The sequence below is a fragment of the Monodelphis domestica genome, chromosome 4, assembly GCF_027887165.1.
Source record: "Monodelphis domestica isolate mMonDom1 chromosome 4, mMonDom1.pri, whole genome shotgun sequence".
Taxonomy (NCBI): Eukaryota; Metazoa; Chordata; class Mammalia; order Didelphimorphia; family Didelphidae; genus Monodelphis; species Monodelphis domestica.
In genome coordinates, this window is record NC_077230.1 from 288,957,516 (window position 1) to 288,978,829 (window position 21,314).

The window sequence follows — 21,314 nt, forward strand, 5'->3', positions numbered from 1 at the left end:
TTTTCTTGACTAAGACACTGGAGTGGTTTGCCATTTCCTTCTCCAACTCATTTTACAGATGTGGAACTTGGGCAAATAGGGTTAAGTGACATGTCCAGGGTCAAACAGTTAGTGTCCAAGGTCAGATTTGAATTCCGCAAGAGGAGTCTCCCTGACTTCAGGTCCAGGGCTCTATCCACTGTAATACCCAGCTATCCTAATATAATGAAGAAACTAAGTCTGGAAGGTGAGATTTTTTTTTTCTCAAGATTATAGCATTAGTAAGTAATAGAATTGGGTTTCAAAGTTAGTTTCTCAAGGGCTGGCTGGGTAGTACAATGGATAGAATTCCAAGCTTGGAGTATACAGAACTTGGGTTCACATCTAACAGACACTTCCTAGCTGTGTTACCTGGGCAAGTCACTTCTTAATACCAATTGCCTAACCTTTGCCACTCTTCTGACTTAGAATTGATGCTAATACAGAAGGTAAGGGTTAAAAAAAACAACCCTCAACTTTATAAATATAAGATTGGGTAACTTGGGTCAGTTAAGTGGCTCAATGGAAAGAGACCTAGGTCTGGAGATAGGAGGTCCTGGGTTCAAAGTTGACCTCAGTTAATTCCTAGCTGTGTGATCCTGGGCAAATCACTTAAACTCAGTTGCCTAACCCTTACCACTCTTCTGCCTTAGAACAGATACTTAATATTAACTCTAAGACAGAAAATAAGGGTTTAAGAAAAAAATTAGGTCCTCAGGCTCAGAATTCATTCCTCTTTCTGGTAAGATCAATCAACAACAAAACACCTGCTTTCTGCAAGCACTGAACTAGGCCTGGCAGAAGAGAAGGGGAAGATAAAAAAAGTTATACATGATACTACCCTTTCTATTCAGGTTGTCAAGCCCTTTATAATATGTACTATCCTATGTGCTTTTTTGGATTTCTGATAGGTGTCTTTCACATAGTATAGAATGCTGGCAAATAAGCACTATATTAGGCTCTGGAGATAAATACAAAGTCAAAATGAAATAATTCCTACCCCATTTCTAATTTATTCTATCTAAAGTGTATTCGTTCAGTTGTTTGCATGTTGTCTCCCCAATTAGATTGTGAGCTCCCCTGGGTTTAGCATAATTTCTGTGCCACGTGATAGATACTTATTAATAAATATTCATTGACTAATGGAATTTTTATTCTTTGGGGAGAGATAATATATACATATATATAGAAATAAATACAATGATATTTTGGGGAGAAGGACACTAGCCGCTGGATTGAGGTTGAATTAGTCAAGAATTGATGTGAGATTTTAGTGACAAGAGCTGATTTCGGAAGGAAATAAGAGATTAGAAAAGTCTTAATTGAAGAGGGAGAGCAATGTAGGTGAGAAGTATAAAGGCAGGGATGAATACCCCTTCACATGATCAAATTAACATTTTTCCAAAACTACCAGGGATGAGCCTCTCTATTAAAATTTCTCTTAGTTCTGTGCTCCAGCAAAGAGCTAACGTTTATAAAGCAAAATTTGCAAAGCACCTTACCTCTTCCAGCCTCAAAACTTTAGGGTAAGCTACTGATTATTCTTATTTTGTAGCTGGGAAAATTATCTTTATTTTTAGATGAGGAAATTTAGGTCAATGGATATCTGACTGGAGAGGGCCTGAGATGGGATTTAAAATTTTAGTAAACCACTGTTTGCAGAGGCCCCCCTCCATCCCTAAACTCCCTGCTAGGAGACCATGTCTTTGGTTCTCAAATTTTCGGCTCTGCATGGCTTGAGGAGCAGCTCAAGAGAATTGAATAAAGAGCAAAACAGCCTCTGAGGACGAGTTAATTTCTTCCTGCCTCCAATGATTGGCTGAACGGGGTACCCTCCCCCCCCTTGCCCTGATTGGCCCACCTGTGGGGAGATGCACGAGGTCTGCGAGGCCGCACGTGCTGTGGGGCTGTGTGGACAAGATGGAGGCTGCTGTTGTACCGACGGGAGCTGCTGCGACAGCGGGTGGGATGGCTGGCGTGGGTTCCTCGACGGCTCGGCTTCCTGCGTCCTCTTCCTCCCCTCCTCCTCATCGGCTTCCTAGGAGGAAGAGTCGGCTCTGGGGCCCCACCGAGGTCCTGTGCAGCGGGTGTGGAAGGAGCTCTGTGGCCGCGGCGGGTATGGAGTCCCTTCCCACAAGCCCACCTTGCCTTCTGAGGCCTCGGGTCTAGAAGAGGCCCCTAGGGCCTTGTGGCAAAGTTGTGGCCACCTTTCGCTCCTCTCCCCACTCGAAGCTGCCCCGTCTTCGTTGGGAGGGGAAAGCAGAGGGGTTGGGAGTGATCGTGGCCTCTCCTCTCCCCCCACTTTCTGGCCACCAAACCCCCTCTTCCCTAGTGGATTTTGTCAATACTGTTCTCCGTTCCATCCCCCATTTTCCCTCCTCCCCGTTTCTTTCCATTCTTCCCTTCCCCTTCTTTATTGTTTTTTTTCCTCCATTCTTCCCCCTCTTCTTTCAATATACCCCTTCACTTCTTTCCCTTCTCCCTCCTTCCTCTTTCTGTTGTTCCCCCCTTTTCTCCCTTCTACCCTTCTGTACCTCACCTCCCTCCCTCTCTCTTCCCTTCTCTCCACTCCATCCCTCCCCTTTAATGAATTCCCTGGGTCTTAAGATGCTAAATTTAGAGTTAGAAGGAACCTCTGAGGTTCTGTAGTCCTATCCCTTTATTGTACAGATAAGGAAACCGAAGCCTGAAAAATAACCAAGACATTCAGGTGGTAAGTGGCAAAGTCAATGGCATTCAAAGCCTATGGGTCACCCTTCTGCAGGGACACCCTGTGTACAGTGAAAACGTGGTTTGTTTTTTTTCCCTTTTCCTCTTTGTGGTGGTCCAATTCCTTTTCTTGAGATAGTTTTGAACAGAACAAGTTGTGAAAACTGTTGATGTGGTTATCGTTGAAGATATAGATGTGTCTTTAAAGGGACAGTTTTGCAGTCATACTTTTATGTAATAGTTTATAGAACATGTCACCTGTTTGGAAGACCCAGGTTCCCCTCTGATAGCACATATTATTTTAGCCATTAGGGGCTATCTCTCTGCCAGCTCTTACCCTTATCATGGGATAAGTGCCTCTGAGCCATCCTACAAAATGTGAATGTTAATAACAACACCTTCCTCGTATGGTGATTGTGAAGATCAACTGTTACAATGAATATAAAGTATCTTTGCAAATCTTTTTTGCAAGCTCAGGATAACATTACACATTCTCTTCCTGTGACAAACCACTTGTATGTTGCCCAGCTTGATACTCTTATGTAATGTTGAAAACAAGACATAATGATACCTCAGCTACTTTGGTTAGTGAAATACAGCCACATGTAATACTTAAAAAGCATATCCTAATCCCCATTTGATGTGTTATGTCTTATATTATACTGGGCTGACACATTGTTCAAGCAGATTCCCTCAAAACATTATCCCTTTTTACTCAAGATCTCGCCAAGCTTATTGCCTACAACATTTGTGCTAGATAAATAGTAATTGCCAATATCCAGGTCTTGCTTGGTTTTGACTAATGGGTTACTTTTTCCTTAAAATTGGGTAGCCTTTCTTGTCATCTGCTGTATTTTCTGCAAAAATTTGAAAGCTCCCTAAAAGTTGGACCAATTGAGAATTATATTTGCCTGGGCGAAAGCTTCTTTGTATTTTCAATAGTGTTGTTTTTGTGGGGCATGAATATTTTTCACTTGCTTTATTTTTTTAACCTTTACTCTCTTCCTTAGAAAGGGCTGCAAGGCAAAAGAGCAGTGAGGGGTAGGCAATTGAGGTTAAACGACTTTATCAAGGTCACACAGGAAGTGTCTGAAGTTATATTTAAACTAAGGACCTCCTATCATCAGGCCTGGCTTGCAAGCCACCAAACCACCTAGCTGCCCCTCACTTGCTTTTTAAAAATAGATGATGTGGGATATAAGATGAAGGAAGATTTTAAGAAAATATGCAAATAATCTGGGGAGTACAAATGCCTAGACTTAGCTCTGCATTCATTAGTAAGTTATTTAGTGTGGCACTTTTAAGTGAATTAGATAGAGTTGTACCACAGAATTGCCCCATTGGCTACTCTTAGGAAGTTTTAATGATAACCAAATGTCATTTCTTTGGTATAGATACCTCCATTTGGGAGATTTTAATTATTTATGGCATTTGTTTTTTCAGTGAAACCTAAATAAGACTTTAAAAACAAATTTTTGCAGTTTGTTTTAGGTTTTGTTTCTGCATTCTCAATGATTTGATTTTAATCTGGTTAAATCATGTAGCTACTCTTTTTTTTAACAGTAAACCTATTGTTTTCCAGGGCTACAAGTGAGAGGTAGCTATAATTTATATTAAGCTTATGCATTTTCTTTTCTCTATGACCTACCTTGGCCTTTATAAAGTTTAATTATCGCTAATACTTTTAAATTCTAAAACTAAGACAACTATGTTATAACAATTTCTAATTTGTAGCTATTATTTAAATTTGATGTTCTGTTTTATGTTGACCTAGGTTTATAACTACTTTTGGAAATATAAGATTTTATTGATTGAACTTTAAACTTAATTGTTATTGAGAATTCCCTTCATCATTGCAAATCTGTAATTTAGATTCTTAGTTACCTAGAGCACAGAGAGCTTAAGGGCCTTGTTCAGGGTCACACTTAGGTTTTCCTGTCCAGGAGGAGCCTTATCTACCATTTCATACTGGTGCCTCTAATTTTTTAAAATTTTGTTTATGAAAGTGGAAATTTATTCTCTGTTAAAATTTTCCTTGATAGCTTGTCTAGTGTTTTACACAATAATAGGTGTTTATTGAATGCTTGTTGAGTTATTTTTTAATGTTAAAAGAAAAACAAAATTAATAAATTAAATATAGCTAATTCACAGTAGAATTAATTTCATCAGCAGGTCACCACCATGAGCTTCAGTGTGGACATGCTTACTGTGAATTGTGCTTGTCAGTAACTGAAGAATATAGCACAGTTGTATGCCCTGATTGTGAGGTAAGATTTTTGGTTGTTTTTTTTTTGTTTGTGTTCTAGATATCCTAAGTCTTTAACAATGAACATATTAGTTCATAACATTTAAGTAAGAAGTTAAAGTTAAATCGAACCAGACCTATTGTTTCATTGATAAAGGAAAATTTGAGATGATGAAACTTAAACCATTCATGTCAGAAACTTCATTGCAAGTCACATTTATACGTTCACATTTTTTTTGTTTTTGTTTTATAATTATATAATTTCCTTCTCTCATATAACAAATGAATTTTTTTCCTCCCCTTTCACTCCCCTCCACCCTCTAGAGGAAAAATACAGAAATACAAAAGCCTCAACAACTAAGTATAGTAAAGCAAAACAAATCCCCCACATTGACCATGTCCAAAAATGTGGGTCTTATAATTTCTCATCCATTAGGTGGCCAGCATTCTTCATCAGTCTTCTAGATATGGTTGATTATTAAGTTTTCAAAATTGTTCATTCTTACAATATCATTGTTATAGTATAAATTTGTTATGACATGGTACTTCATATCTGTCATGATCTATTCATGGAAACTTATCTTGATATATGGTATAAACCTAATTTTTGCCAGACTGCATTCTAATAATGAGTCCTTACCCCAGTTACACAATGCTATTTAGTACTTTTGTTTCTGCATTTTCTATACCTAATCTGTTTCATTGATTGATATCTCTATTTTTTAAATACTGCTAAATTGTTTTGATGATTACTGCTTTGTAATATGATATGAAATCTAATAATGCTGACTTTCCCCCTTTTTTATTTTCCTTGAAATTTTTCACCTTTTATTTTTCTAAATGTATTTTGCTATTTTTTCTAGTTCTATAAAGTAATCTTTTGTTAATTATGGCCCTGAATAAGTAATTTAGATTGCATTGTCTTTTTAATCTTTTTAGCTTAGCCTCTTAGAGATAAATTACTACTTCTCCAGTTATTTGTCTTTTTATTTCTGTAAATAGTCTTTAATAGTTGTATTCATACAGTTCTTGTGTGTATTTTCATAGGTAGATTCCCAAGTATTTTGCATATCCTGGAGTAATTTAAAATGGAATTTCTCTTTCTATCTCTTCCCCTTGAGTTTTAATGTAGTTGTACAGAAGTGCTGATAATTTATGAGGACTTTTTAAAAATCTGTGACTTTGCTGAAGTTATTATTTCAACTAATTTTTAGTTGACTTCTCTCCAAGGTTCTTGAAGTCTACCATTAACTTTTGTGCAAAGGGAGCATAGTTTTGTATTCTCCTATGCTTATTCCTCCCATTTCTTTTTCTGGTCTTATTGCCATAGCTTGCAATTTCTAGGACTACTGGGTGATAGCACCTCTGTGAAAGATATAAAGTCAAAATGGATAATAATCATGTCAGATAAAGAAATTTAAAGGGGTTTAAAGAGAAATGCAATGGAAAGAACATTATATCAGTGAAATGACAGCTACCAAAGTGACAGATTTGCCTGTTAGTCTAAATGATGACTGAAGAAAGAGTATTTGCCACACACTCCACGGTGCTTGAATAAAGTTTAATTAATATTTATGTAGGTATTGATGCTTTTGAGACCTCATTGAGTTGTGAGCTGAGCATTATATATCTCTTTTGTACACTTTCCTTATTTCTTTGCTTTTTCCATTCCCTATTCTGATTTCCCCTTTCTTTTCTGTCTCTTCATTGTCTTAGTCAAACTGTGTTTGCTGAAGGGGCAACTAGTTTGGGAAGAGTGAGCCAGGCCTGGAAATAGGAGGTCTTAGGTTCAAATCTGATCTCATACTTCCTAGCTGTGTGACCCTGAAAAAAGTAATTTAATCCCACTTGCCTAGCCTTTACTACTCTTCTGCCTTGGAACCGATGCTTAGTGGATTGATTCTAAGAAGAAGTTTAGAAAAGGAGGAGGGGAGTTAATAAATTTATAAATTGAGTTGATCAGCCTAAGATTAGTGAAGAAAACAGGTTCAACTAAGTTTAACTGTTTATATCAAAAGTGAAATTCTAGGATTATGAACTTTGAGGTGATCTCAGATCATCTTTGATGTTTTTGTTTGTTTTGTTAATAGAATTTATTTACAGGTATCTGAGTCCCTCTCTTCCTGAACCATAAAAGGCATCATCTGGGAGAGAGATATGTGTATTTAAATTCATGTTTCCATTTTCAGTTCATTCTCTGGAGGTAATATTCTTCAAATATTAAATCTGTAGCTGTGTATAAATATTCTCTTGGTTATACTCATTTTGCTCTTCATTAGCTTGTGTAAATTTTTTCAAGTTTTTAAAAAATTAGCTTGCTCATTTCTTATGGTGCAGTACTACTATTCTATCACACTCATATACCACAATTTGTTTAGCCATTCCCCAATTGATGGACATCTACTTAGTTTCCAGTTCTTTGTCATCACAGAAAGCTGCTGTAAATGTTTTGGAACATAAAGGTTTTTTTACTTTTCCCCTAATACTCTTGGGAAACAGACCCAGCAATAAGTCTAAGGGTATGGACAGTTTTATAATTCTCTGAGTATAATTCCAAATTGTTCTCAAATATGTTCAGATCAGTTTACAGCTTCACCAGAAGTGTCTTCATTTTTCAACATCCCTTTCAACATTTGTCATTTTGCCCTTTTGTCATTTTAGCCAATTTGATGGGCGTGAGGTGATATCTCAAGAATTGTTTTGGTTTGCATTTCTCTAATCAGTAGTGATTTACAGCATTTTTTCATATACTTATATATAGCTTTAATTTCATCATCCAAAAATTGTTTGTATATTTTGCCCTTTTGTTGATTGGGGGATGACTCTTCTTAAAAATTTGATGAATTTCTATATATTTTAGCTATGAGACGACCTGAGAGACTATCTATATGATTTCCCTCCCAATTTTCTGCTTTCTAATCTTGGAAACATTTGTTTTATTTGTACAAAACCTTTTCAATTTAATGTTATTAAAATTGACCAATTTACAACTTAAAATTTTCTAAATTTCTTTTTGACTCAAATTCCTCTTCTTTCCACAATCTGATACAATTCTGATATGTTCCCTATTCTAATTTACTTATATTTCCATTAATGTCTAGATCATGTATCTATTTTTATTTTATTTTAGTGAATGTAAGATATTGGTCTTTACCTAGTTTCTGCCAGACTCCTTTCCATTTGTTCCAACAATTATTACCAGATTGTGATTTCTTAGCCCCATAAATCTAGATCTATGCTTTTGTCAAATATAGGTTACTGTAATCTTTTACTACTGTTTGTTATGTCTGTCCTGTTCCACTGACTTACCTTTCTATTTCTTAGCCAGTACCAGGTAGTTTTGATAATTATTGTTTTATAATACCTCTTTTCTTTACATTTTAAAAATTATTCCTTTTCATATTCTTGATCTTTAGTTCTTCCAAATGAATTTTGTTATTTTTTCTAGCTCAAAGAATATTTTTTGATAATTTAATTCAGGTAGCATTGGTTAGTTTAGGTAGGATTATCTCTGCCCATTCGCAAACATTTAAATATTTCTCTGATTATTTAGATCTAATTTTTATTTGTGTAAAAAGTGTTTTATAATTATGTCCATGTAGTTTCTGGTTTTGTTTTGGCAGGTATACTCCCAGGTATCTTATTCTCTCTGGTTATTTAAGTGGAGTACCACTTTCTATCTCTTCTTGCAGGAATTTGTTGGTATTCTACAAAAATGTTAATGATTTCTGTGGGTTCTTTTTATATCCTGTTACTTTGCTAAAATTATTGATAGTTTCAACTTACTTTTTAAGTTGAATCTTTAGGATTTTTGACATATACCATCATTTCATTTGCAAACAGAAATGGTTATTACCTCTTTGCTCATTCTAATTCTTTTAATTTCTTTTTCTTATTTTCAGGATCTTTAATACTATGTTAAATAATATTTGGTGATAATGGACATCCTTGTTTTACTCCTTATCTTATTGGGAAGTCTTCTAGCTTATCTTTGAACAAATAATACCTGCAAATAGTTTTAGGCAGATGCTTCATATTATTTTAAGAAGTCGTTTATACCTATTCTTTCCGGTGTTTTTATAGCAATGAATATTATGTTTTGTCAAAGGCTTTTTTTGCATCTGTTGACATAATCATATGGTATTTGTTACTTTTGTCATTAATATAATTGATTATGTTGATAGTTTTCCTTATATTAAACCATCCTTACATTCCAAGTATTGTTTGGTCACAATACCTAGTATTTTATTTAGGATTTTTGTATCCATATTCATTAGTGAAATTAGTCTATTTTCTTTCTCTATTTTTACTATTCTTGTTTTGGGTGTTAACAAGATATTCATTTAGTAAAAGGAGTTTGGTAAATCTCCTTATTTACCTTTAATTTCAAATTATTTAATATTGGAATTAGTTGCTTTAAATGTTTGGTAGAACTCGCTTGTAAATACATCTGGTCTTGATGCTCTTTTCTTAGGAAGTTCATTTATGCTCTGTTCAATTTATTTCTCTGATACAGGTTTACTTAGATAATCTATTTTTTTCATCTAATAGTCTAGGCAGGGTTTTTTTTTGGTGAGCATTCTCCTATTTCACTTACATTGTTAAATTTGTTTGCATATAATTGAGCAAAATGACTTAATAATTGTTTTGATTTCATATTCATTGGTGTTTACCTTTTTCGCCTTTTAATGCTAATTATTTGGGTTTCTTCTCTTTTTCTCATAACCAGTGATTTATCTATTTTGTTTTTTTCCCCTTATATTCTATTTTATTGATCTCACCTTTTGGGTTTTTTGTTTTTGTTTTTTTTTTAAGCCCTTACCTTCTGTCTTGGACTCAATATTGTAATGTTATCTATTCCATACAGTTTTAATTTTGAATTCAGAAGGATCTCACTTGTAGTCATATTTATGAGCATTAATTTACATATTATAAATCATTTCACTTTCTGATTTGTATTCTAGAATCTTATTTAGAAATGAAAAGTTGTTATTTTTGGTGTTATTGAAGAGGAAAGAGTATTTACTACCACTAACATTCTTTTTCCTTTTTAAAAGGTGGTTACTACTATAAATAAAAAACAAGGCTACTACCCTTTAGATGGATATGTTGAAGAAGATGCTTATGAAGAAAAATTCCAGCCTAAAAAGTATGTTTCGAGTGTGTCTAAACTTCTAAACCAAACTACTTGAGCACTTAAAATAGAGATCTAAAATTCTATTAAAAATATTAAGCTTGCAAAATGTTTTCCATATACTTAAGAACATTCTTTAATGTTTTAAGTCATTGTATAATGTGCTGACCAGCAGCCTTTATAATAAAAGGAAAGATTAGCTAATTATACCTTGAGGGAAGAGATGAAGCCAAGGGAATGGATAAGAATAGAGCCAGACACCTACTCAGTTCAAACAGAAGAGCGGGCCACACAGAGAGCCCCGGCTATCTATCTTTGCAGGGACACAAGGCAGATAGATAACCTTAATCAACACTACGTCAGGAATGAGGATTGAGATCAGCTGAGAGAATAACCTCTGATAGCTTAGAGCTTGCGCTCTAAGTGCAGATCACACTGCCTTGAGGTTAGGAGAGTAAGAAGGAAAGGTCTTTACAAAGAGTAAGGAAGTTCCATAGGAGAAGTGGTTCCTGGCTTGAGGCCAAGTTCCAGGTAGGAGAGAGAAAAGTAAAAAGAGATAAAGAGAGGGAAGAGGGCTGTTCTCTGTGGGCTGCTCATATTTATTAACATAATGATGTAAAAGGTACGTAATACATATTCATGAAGACAGAGTAGATTGCTATTGGTTCAAGTGTAAAATTACAACAAGATTGAGGTGCAGATTACCTCAGCCAGGTGAGCACAAAGAAATCTGTATTCCCACCACAATCTTAAGAATGCTGGGATCAAAGGTCAATGCCTTTACTGCCATGTGCAGGAGACTGACCATGCTTTCCCACAGATCAAACATTTACCTTATACATACACATGGGTGGACTGTTACACATTGTTTATAGGCTTGACTTTATAATACTCTTGCATACACTTATTCTCACCTGTTGAGAGAATAAAACTTATCATTAAAGCCACACTGGTAATGTAAGGAGTAACAAGTACTAAACTTTCCAGAATAACAAAGGGAAAGCTTAGAGTCAAGTATTAGTATGTTAAAAAAGAAACCAGTTCTAAGGAAAGAGCAGAATCTTTATGTAAAACAAGATCATCTGGTTACATTTCACTTTCTGGCACTATAAACTTTAGCACAGTACTGGGAATTAAGAACAAAAAAAGCAGGGTGATGGGAGAAGAATAGGGAAGAGTGGGAAGTGACTTGAATATTTTATAAGCATTGTATATTTATGAGAAGATGAGTGACATAGAACACAGCTGCATTAGGACCAAACTAGATATGTATAACATGTTTCCTATTTTCTTGATTTTCATAGTTATGCTTTTTTTTTAGTTTTATCCTTTTCTATTTCCCGTAGTTATCTGTGGTAGTAGAGAGGCAGAATTTTATTTTCTTGTCCATTTTAAATACATTGTCTGGAGTGATTTTAAATGAAGTTTCTCTTTCTAACTCTTACTGCTGATTTTTGTTGGAAATATATAGAAATCTTGATGATTTATGTGGGTTTATTTTGTACCCTGCAACTTTACTAAAGTTGTTATTTCCACTAGCCTTTTAGTTGATTTTCTGGAGTTCTTTAAGTATGCCATTATATCATTTGCAAAGATTGATATTTTAGTTTAATCCTTTCAATTTCTTTTTCTTCTTTAATTGCCACTGCTAGCATTTCTAGTACAATATTGAATAAAAGGTGATAATGGACATCATTGTTTCATTCCTGATATTATTGGGAAGGCTTCTAACTTGTCTCCATTGCAGATGATACTTGCTGATGGTTTTAAATATATACTGTTTATTGTTTGAGGAATGACTCTTATATTCCTATACTTTCTAGTGTTTTCAATAGGAATGAGTGTTGAATTTTGCAAAGGCTTTTTCTACATCTATTGAGATAATCATGTGATTTCTATTGGTTTGATTATTGATATGGCCAATTATGTGGATGGTTTTCCTAATATTGAACCATCCTTGCATTCCTGGTATAAATCCCACCAGATCATAATGAAAAACCCTCATGATCACTTGCTAGAATCTTTTTGCTAGTATTCTATTCAAGATTTTTGCATCTATGTTCATTAAGGAGACTGGTTTGTAGTGTTCTTTCTTGGTTTTTGGTCTGCCTAGCTTTGTAATCAGTACCATATTTGTGCCATAAAAGAAATTTGGTAAAACTCCTTTGCTTATTTTGTCAAATAATTTTTATAATATTGAGACTAGTTGTTCTTTGAATGTTTGATAGAATTCACTTGCGAATCCATCTGGCCCTGGGGATTTTTTCTTAGGAAGTTCCTTGATGGCTTGCTCAATTTCTTTTTCTGAGATAAGGTTACTTAAGAATTCTATTTCATCTTTTGTTAATCTAGGCAATTTATATTTTTGTAAATATTCACCCATTTCACCTAGATTGTCATATTCCATTTTAAGTACAAAAAGAATAGTCTACAAAAATTTCTCTATACTCTTTTTTTTCCCTCAGTTACACATAGAAACAATTTTGACAGTTGTTCTCTGACATTTTACAATTCAGATTCTCTTCTTTCCTCACCTCCCTCCAAAGGCAGTGTATATAGTCTGATATAGGTAATCCCAGTATTTTTATGCAATACATATTTCCATATTGCTCATGCCATGCCATGACAAAAGACATATCACACATACAATAAAAAAACTCATGAAGAAAATAAAATGGAAGATGGCATGCTTTGATCTGCAATTAGACTCCCAACAGTTCTTCTTTGGCTGTATATAGCATTTTTTATTATGAGTTCCTTGTGGATATCATGGAAACTTGCCTTGCTGATAATTTTTCTTTCACAGTTGATCATTGTACAATACTTGTGTTACTGTATACAGTGTTCTAGTTCTGCTCACATTTCTCTTCATCAGTTCATATAGGTCTTTCCAGGTTTTTATGAAGTCATCCTATCATTATTTCTTATGATGCAATAGTATTCCATGACAACCATATACTACAGTTTATTCAACCATTTCCACAATTGATGGATACCCCCTTGATTTCCAATTCTTTGCCACTGCAAAAAATAGCAGCTGAAATATTTTTGTACTTATCTCTGACCTCTTTGGGATATAGACCCCATACTTACTTTTAAGCCCACTATAATACCTTAAATTTGTATAAAATTTTTACCTTTCAAAGTTAAATTTTATCATAATAAAGGACCACTTCTGAGGCACTTGCCTTCCCAATAAACATAAAGATGTAAAATGTTAGTGTATTAATTATATAGCTCTTTTAGGTGTTTAAAGCATTTTCTCCTTAAAATTTGACCCATGGCCATAGAACTAGTTTGTCTGAGATGTAATTCAAACCTAGGTCTTAACTGATTTCAAAGCCAGCACTCTAGCCTCTACCCATGATGGTGAACCTACAGCACATGTGCCAGAGATGGAATACATAGACCTCTCTAGGCACACATGCCAAGGACCCAGTGAGCTGACACTGTAGCACAGAGTTCCTAATTATAAAGCCAGAGGGAGGCACAGCTGGGCTGCTCTTCTCCCCCTCACCCCAGTAGGAGTTAGTAAGCAGGTCTCTTCTAGACAGAATCTGTTGCAGGACTAGACTACCTGAGCTCACTAAGAATACAGTGGCCTCTTAATTACCTTTGGCCTGAGTGAGACAAACAATTTATGTCTTTACTATCAGAAGCAACCCTGTCTTTACAAATATTTTGAGGATTTGGGGATGCATTTCTTGAGTTTGTACTTTTAAGTGATTTGAAAATAAGCTTTATGAACCTGAGGCTAGGCTAATAGTCTCTTCCCTATTCAATAGCTCTCTTTCCCAGTTTCTTTCACAAGCAAACCTGGGCTTAATTTGTATTCTTAGTCCCCTCACTTACTAGTCTATTCAATTTGCATTCAAAGGGGTGCTTGCCTAAGGGGGAACATTGGTGGCCTAGGTGCTCTAGAAGGTAGTTATCTCCCAATCAGCAATCAGCCTTCCATCCTGATTAAAACCTGACTTCAGTCCTTCACCATTTGCTTAAAAGGTTAATTTGGAGGATACCTGCTTTGGGGAGACTGGAACATGATGGGGTGAATGTTATTTAACCTGAGAGTTATGCAACTTTACCAAAGCCATAGAGACCTAAGTGGCAGAACTGAAATTTAAAAACAAGGTTATTGACCATAAATCCAAGGTTCTTGCCCCTGTACTACAGGACTAGATTTGGTGGTTTCACTAAAGTGGTAGTGGCAGAACTCAGATTCTAAAGTATTAAGGAATAAATGAGTGATGAAGGAGAAATGAAATCCCAGGTACAGGGGAAAAAATGAAAACAGAAATGTCAAATGACAGTTGTGGTTTTTCTTTCTCCTAAATTTTAGTCATATCACCAATTGTCTTTTGGACATTTCACACTGACTATTCTGGTACATTTCAAACTCATCACCTGCAAAACAAAACTCCAAAAGAAAAGGGATCCTTTTGTATTTGAGTTTGACATCACTGGTTAGGGAATATTAAACAGTCCTCAAACATGTATTAAGCCCCTACTTCCTCCAAAAAATGATCCTTCTTGCCCCATTTTTTTTGTTTTGTTTTATCAAAGGTATCACCATTTTTTCACTCTCAAGTTTCTAATTTTGGCATTTTCCTAGACTTCTCAATCCATGTTTCCAATCATTAGTCATATATTTACATTTCTGTTTCCACAGCATCTCTCACATCCAATTCCTTTTTATTCACAGTTATTACCCTAGATGAGATTTTCATTACACCTTGCCTTGAGATTGATTATACCAGCTTCTTGATTGGTTTCCTTGCTTAAGATCTCTTTCCTGTTCCATTGCATCCTCCACACTGCTGGCAGTGATTTTCCTTAAGCCCAGATTAAACCATATTTCTCCCTACTCATTGAATTCCAGTAGTTCTCTATTGCCCCTAAATTTAATACAGCTGTTTAGTTTTTAAAGTATCATTAACTGGTTTCAACTTCTCTTTATAGCTTCATTGAATATGACCATCCAAATTGGCCTTCTCTCTGTTCTTACTCCATGCCATTTTCCATCTCCATTCCTTTAATGACTTATCCCCCATTCCTGGAATTTACTTCCTTCATAGAGTCTGTCTTTCTTTAGGATGCAGTTCACGTTCCATTTACATAAATCCTTTCCTGAATCCTTTTAACTACTAAAGGTCTTTCCTTCCAAACTAACTTGTATCTCATGATGTATTCTTTCTATATTCATTCTGTAAATATTTGTTTTGCTTGTCTCCCCCATTAGGATGTAAGCTTCTTAAGAGCAGGATTTTTTTTTTCATTCTTTGTGTTTATATCTCCATGCCTGTTGCATAGTAGGTGCTTAATACATACTTTTTACTTGAATATTTCCTACATCAATGTGTCAAACTCAAATAAAAATGGCTGCCGACCATTGCATTTTAATCTGGTTTGGACTGCACTTCAGACTTCTGCATTCCACAGTGTGGTCAGCAGATACTTCTACCCTACACTTATAAAATCACAAGTCTGGAATGGGGGGAGGGGAGGAAGAAAAACCTAAGCATATTTGGAAAATGATTCAACCTTAATATTCAGAGATGGAAGAGTTTAAAGATAATTTGATACAATCCCCTCCTCTTTATAAGGAAATTAAGGGGATTAAGGTTAAGGAACTAATTGAGGTCAGAATTCATGTCTTCAACTCTTTGACTTCTTTCCCTTTCAACCAAAACTCTAGGATCTATATTCTCTACCAATGGATTCTCCAGGCCCTGAAGATTTTCTTGATGGAACTTTTTTTGACTTGCTTAATAATAATAAAATGTACTTATAAAGCTACTTTTCAGCAATCTTTGAAGTAGGCATATATACATTACTTCATTCTACATATGAGAAAACTGAGATTCCTGGAGATTGACTTGTCCATGGTCAAACAGTTTACACATTTATTAGTAAGAGCCAGAGCCAAGATCTGGTTTTAAGTCTCTTAACACACACACACACACAGAAATTTTGTTGATAGATACCAATATCTAATATGAAAATTAGTCTCAGCTGAACTTTTTGGAATTCCATGATTTCTAATAACACAAAACAAATCAGTTTTCAATTTATTGGTTTTGTAAGTAAAAAAATTTGACTTTAAATTTAAATGAAATATGCTTGTTTTTCTTACTCCTTGACTCTCATTCCTTTCCAGCCTTAGTCCAAACATTTCTGTTCTATGTTGTCTACTGTTCTTGAATCCTTTGCCCCCTTTTCCTGTCACTGTTCTTCCTTTGACAGACCTTGACTCTGGATTATTATCTCGACCTCTACTTTTAAAGTAGGATTATTATTTCCATTTCTATAGACAAGTTACTGAACAAAATGAAAAGAAATCTTATAACCATGCTGACCTGGTTCATTGCAAATTCATGTTACCTGACCTCAGCTGGATCCTTACTGCTAAAAGGTCTATTATTTTTCTTTGATTCCCTTAATCCCCAAGAAGCTAGTCCAAATCCTCTCTTCCCTCCAAGTTTTCCATATTTCTTCCTCTCCCCTCAACTCCCCCTCTTTTCCCTTATCTAAAAAACTCTTGATGTCATTGCTCTCCTTTAGTCTCCGAAAAAATGGTGGCTTCTCTGTTCAAAAGACTTTTTTTTTTGTTAAAGTAAACACTTCTATATGTTCTTCCCATCTGAATTATGTTATCAGTCATTTCCTCCCACCACTGCCCTTCCCTTAAGTGCCTCTTCTTCTTCTTTTTTTTATCAAATGTTGATGAAAAGTTCCTTACTGCCTTCAAATATACCAGTCTCAAAAATATTTATAAAACTTAAAATTAGAACCTGCTACCTCTTGACAATATCACCATGCATTTCCCATTCTCAGCTAATATCTTTAAACAAATGTCTAAACTCACTGCCTTTACTTTCTCTCTTATTCTCTCATTTTTCAGCCCTTTGCAGCCTGGTTTAAAGCATCATCTTATAACTGAAACTTCTGCCCATATTTGCCAGTGATCTCATAATTGGCAAATATCATGTCTTCTCTCATTCCTCATATATGGATAGCCTTTCCATTTGACACCATTAACCACATTCTCCTGGATATTCTCTGGGTTTATAGTGCTACTTTCTTCTAGTTCACTTATCTATCAATACTACTATTATTTCTTCTTTTTTAAAATTTAGAATATTTTTCCATCGTTACATGATTCATGATCCCATGCCCTCTCCTGGAACTAACAAGCATTTCCACTGGGTTATACATGTATCATTGTTCAAAACTATTTCCATTTTTTTTTGTTTGCAGTAGAGTGATCTTTAACATTAAAACCCTAATCATATCCGTGTTGAATCACATAATAGATTATATGTTTTTCTTCTGCATGTTTGCTCCCACAGTCCTTTCTCTGAATGTGGACAGCATTCTTTCTCATAAGTTTCTTTGGATTGTTCTGGGTCATTGCATTGCTGCTAGTATGAAAGTCTGTTACATTCAATTGTGCTACAGTGTATCAGTCTCTGTGTACAATGTTCTCCTGGTTCTGTTTCTTTCACTCTGCATCAATTCCTGGAGGTCATTCCAGTTCACATGGAATGTCTCTAGTTCATCATTCAATATAATACAACAGTATTCCATCACCATCGGATACCACAGTTTGTTCAGCCATTCCCCAATCAATGGACATCCCCTCATTTTCCAATTTTTTACCACCAGACAGTGATATGGCTGGATCAAAGGGCAAGCATTCTTTTAAAGCCTTTTGGACATAATTCCAAATTGCCCTCCAGAATGGTTGGATTAATTCACAACTCCACCAGCAAAGCACTATGGTCCCAATTTTGCCACATCCCCTCCAACATTTATCACTTTGCTTTGCTGCCACCTTGGCCAGTCTGCTAGGTTTGAGGTGGTAGCTCAGAGTTGTTTAATTTGCATTTCTCTAATCAGGAAGGATTTAGAACACTTTTTCACATGTTTATTGATAGTTTTGATTTCATTGAGTGAAAACTTGTCTATTCATGTCCTTTGACCATATGTTGATTGGGGAATGGTTTGATTTTTTTGTAAATTTGACTACTACTATTTCTCAGTTTTCTTTGCCTGTGTATCATTCCTTTCACCTTTTTTAACTGATTATATGCCTCAAGTCCATTACAGGCCCTTTTTCCTTCTCCCTCTGTATCTTGATTAACCTCATCAGTTCTCATGAGTTTAATTGTAATCATCACATAATGGCACATCTATGTACAGCTCTGTTATCTTAGCTTGAGTTTCAGACCTGCATCACCAGTTATCTATTACCCATTTTTAACTGAATATGATAGAGATTTCTTTAACTTAGCATGTCTAAATCTGAATTAATTTTCCTTCCATAAACCTTTCACTCTTTCTGTCAAACTTACTACTATCTTTTGTTAAATATATGGTTGGACTTAATATATTATTGGTGGTTGCCAGGGATTTAATTACTAAATCTCAAAATGAATTACTCAAGTAAATGAAATTTATGGTAGTTTATTTTTACAATAGAGGGAAGATATTAAGGAAGAAAGAAAATGGGCTGGGGGGAGACAGAAACCCAGGTAGAAATTCTAAGGCACCAGTCAGGGGAAAGGAGTCTCAAAAGAATGGGCCTTTCTTGGAGGTTCACACCTCCAGAAAGAGCCAGAAAGGAATTCAGCTTTTACACTCACCAAGGTGACTGTTTAAAAGGAAAGAAGGCTGAGGTCTCCTGCATGAGCTCCTCCAGGGATCCAGTTCCACAGCCAAGTGTCTTCACTCCAAGTCTGAGTGTCTTCCAGCCTCTCTTCACGTGTCTGTCTTCCCTCCAGCTCCGAGTGACTGTCCTCTAGTCCATCTCTGAGTGACTGATCCCTCTTCTGTGCCTCTCTTTCCACTATTTAAAGACCTTTTTTCTCTTGTGTCACCTCCTCTAAATTTTATGTCTATCAATCACAGCAGACACTCCTCTCCAAGACTGCCCACTCTTTCACACCTGGGTCACAGACTTCCCACTCAATGTATGAAATGGCTGTTTATACCTTTTTTGGTTAGTTCACATCTTTTTGTAGTTGGTTCATACCTTTTTGTGGTTAAAAATGGGTAGATCTACTTTAAATATTGGGTTTACACTTTGGGGATTAAGATAAAAAAATAGACAGAGGATTACAATTTAATCATCACAAATAAAGGAAGAGCTAAGTACCTTTGTTGTTACAATCAGGGGAAAGCCAAATCCAGTCTTCACACTTTCCAGTCACTCAAGCTAGGAATCTCAATGTTATGCTGATTTCCTCATTCTCTATCACTTCACATACCTAATCGATTACCAAATCTTGCTACTTCTACCTTAAATATATTTGCATCCAGTACCTTCTCTATCACACAGCTATTACCTTAGTTCAGGCTTTAATCACTTCTCACCTAGATTATTGCAAGTCACCTAATTAGTCTTCCTGCTTCAAGTCTCTTCCCACTCCAGTGCTTCTGTTAAAATGATTTTCCTTAAGCTCAGATCTGACCATGTCACTTCTCTCCTTGACCAACTCCAATAGCTTCCTATTGTCTGTGGAATCAAATACAAATTCTTCCATTTAGCTTTTAAAGCCACACATGACCTAATCCTGTCCTGGCTTTCCAGTCTTCTTGACCTTATTCTCCTATTTGCATTCTGCAATTGGACACCTGTTCTTCACCTAGGGTGTTCCATAGGCTACCTCTTTGCCTTTGGGTGTGTCTATTCCATATACCTGGAAAACATTCCCTCTTTACCTAAGATACTATTTAATAAGACAAAACTCAGGCATTCATCCTTATGTGAGATGCCTTTTCTGATCTCTCTCCTCAACTGCCAGTGACATCCCTCCCACATTACTTTGTTATGTTTGTATTCATAACTTCATGTTGATGCTACATATATATTTTTATGTATTGGTTCCCCTATTAGAATGTAAGGTTCACAAATGGGGATTATTTGCTACTTTATACTTGTATCATCAGCACCTAGCACGTCTAGCACTTTAGTAGGCCTATGTTGGTTGCTTAATTACCTAACTTTTAGATAATTAAGCTGTGATAATTCACCTAAGATAATTTAATGAGGAAGGCAAAATGATTCATTTTAAAGAATCCTGGCCAGAAAGAATTCAGAGACCTGGATTCTTGTACATAACAGTTAAAGAACTTTGAACAAATCTGTAGCCTCTTGCCAGTGAGAAGCCACAAGATAAGAAAGAGAGAGAAAGGATAGTAGTTTAGGATTCCGCGAAGGGCGTGATGGAGCCAAGTTAGAGATGGCAGAAATGAGTGAGAAACCAGGCCGTATTGATTACAATGGAGCCACAGCAGAACTCTGATCTATCTGGACAACACAAGGCATCAATCATCCAGTGATCCAAAATTAATACCGCACAGGTCGGAGACATGATAGAGAAAAGAAAGTGCCTGGCCAAAGGCCAGGTCCCAGGTGAGAGAGATAGAGAAAGAAAGGAATTAAAGATGGAGCTTGGCCAGAGGCCAAGCTCCAGCAAAGACAGTAGGTGAGAGCTAAGATCCAAGAGAGGGAGGAGACTGCTGTGGCTGCTCCTTTAATGTCTTTGACATACAAATGTACCCAATACATATTGATGAATTACATAGTGTATTGCCATTGGGTAATTGTAAATTACAACAAGGTATAGGTGTGGTTTATCTTAGCCAGGTGAACACAAAGAAACCTGTTTTCCCGCCTAACCTGGGGGAAGCTGGGATCAAGGGTTAGAGGCTTTACTAGCCAAGACTGAGCATGCTCTCTTCTAAGCCACTCTGTACATTCTAACTGTTTCCCTTGTCCATAGCTAGGTGTGGACTGCTACAAAATCAATGTACTTCTGCACTGAAATTAAAATGTTACAGTAGTCATTTCTAAAATCCTTTAGACTTTACATGAGAAACAAGTTCAAAAGTATACTGAACTTGGAACCAAGAAGATCTGGGTTTCAATTGTTTCTTTGACATTAGTTATGTAACCATGCTACCTCTGTTTCCCCTTTTGCAAAATGAGGATAATAATTCCTATAATAATAATACTAAAGTTCTTTTGCACTCTAATATTCTATGATTCACTATATTTTGTATACAGAGTAGATTTCCTGTCTGATTTATCTTGCTTTATGAAATTTACCACATTAGGTGACACTGGACATGCATAACTTTTTATAAGATATTCATAGTATGGATATTTTTGGCTTTTCAAATCTTAAGAATGCAGTAGAATCA

General features: G+C 35.7%; 1 protein-coding gene across 2 annotated transcripts in view; it reads left to right on the forward strand.

Annotated features, from left to right (window-relative positions):
• The first annotated feature begins 1,904 nt into the window (after positions 1-1,904).
• The window catches only part of RNF17 (ring finger protein 17), a 132,635-nt gene continuing 113,225 nt past the window's right edge, over positions 1,905-21,314 (forward strand). Inside the window, exons 1-3 of one of the 2 annotated variants that reach the window (XM_007495180.3) lie at positions 1,905-2,134; positions 4,897-4,994; positions 10,030-10,121. In XM_007495180.3, the coding sequence (XP_007495242.1) occupies positions 1,939-2,134; positions 4,897-4,994; positions 10,030-10,121 (386 nt within the window). In that variant the 5' untranslated portion in view covers positions 1,905-1,938. The remainder of the gene's footprint in view (positions 2,135-4,896; positions 4,995-10,029; positions 10,122-21,314) is intronic. The other variant, XM_001374679.4, reaches the window with a different exon arrangement.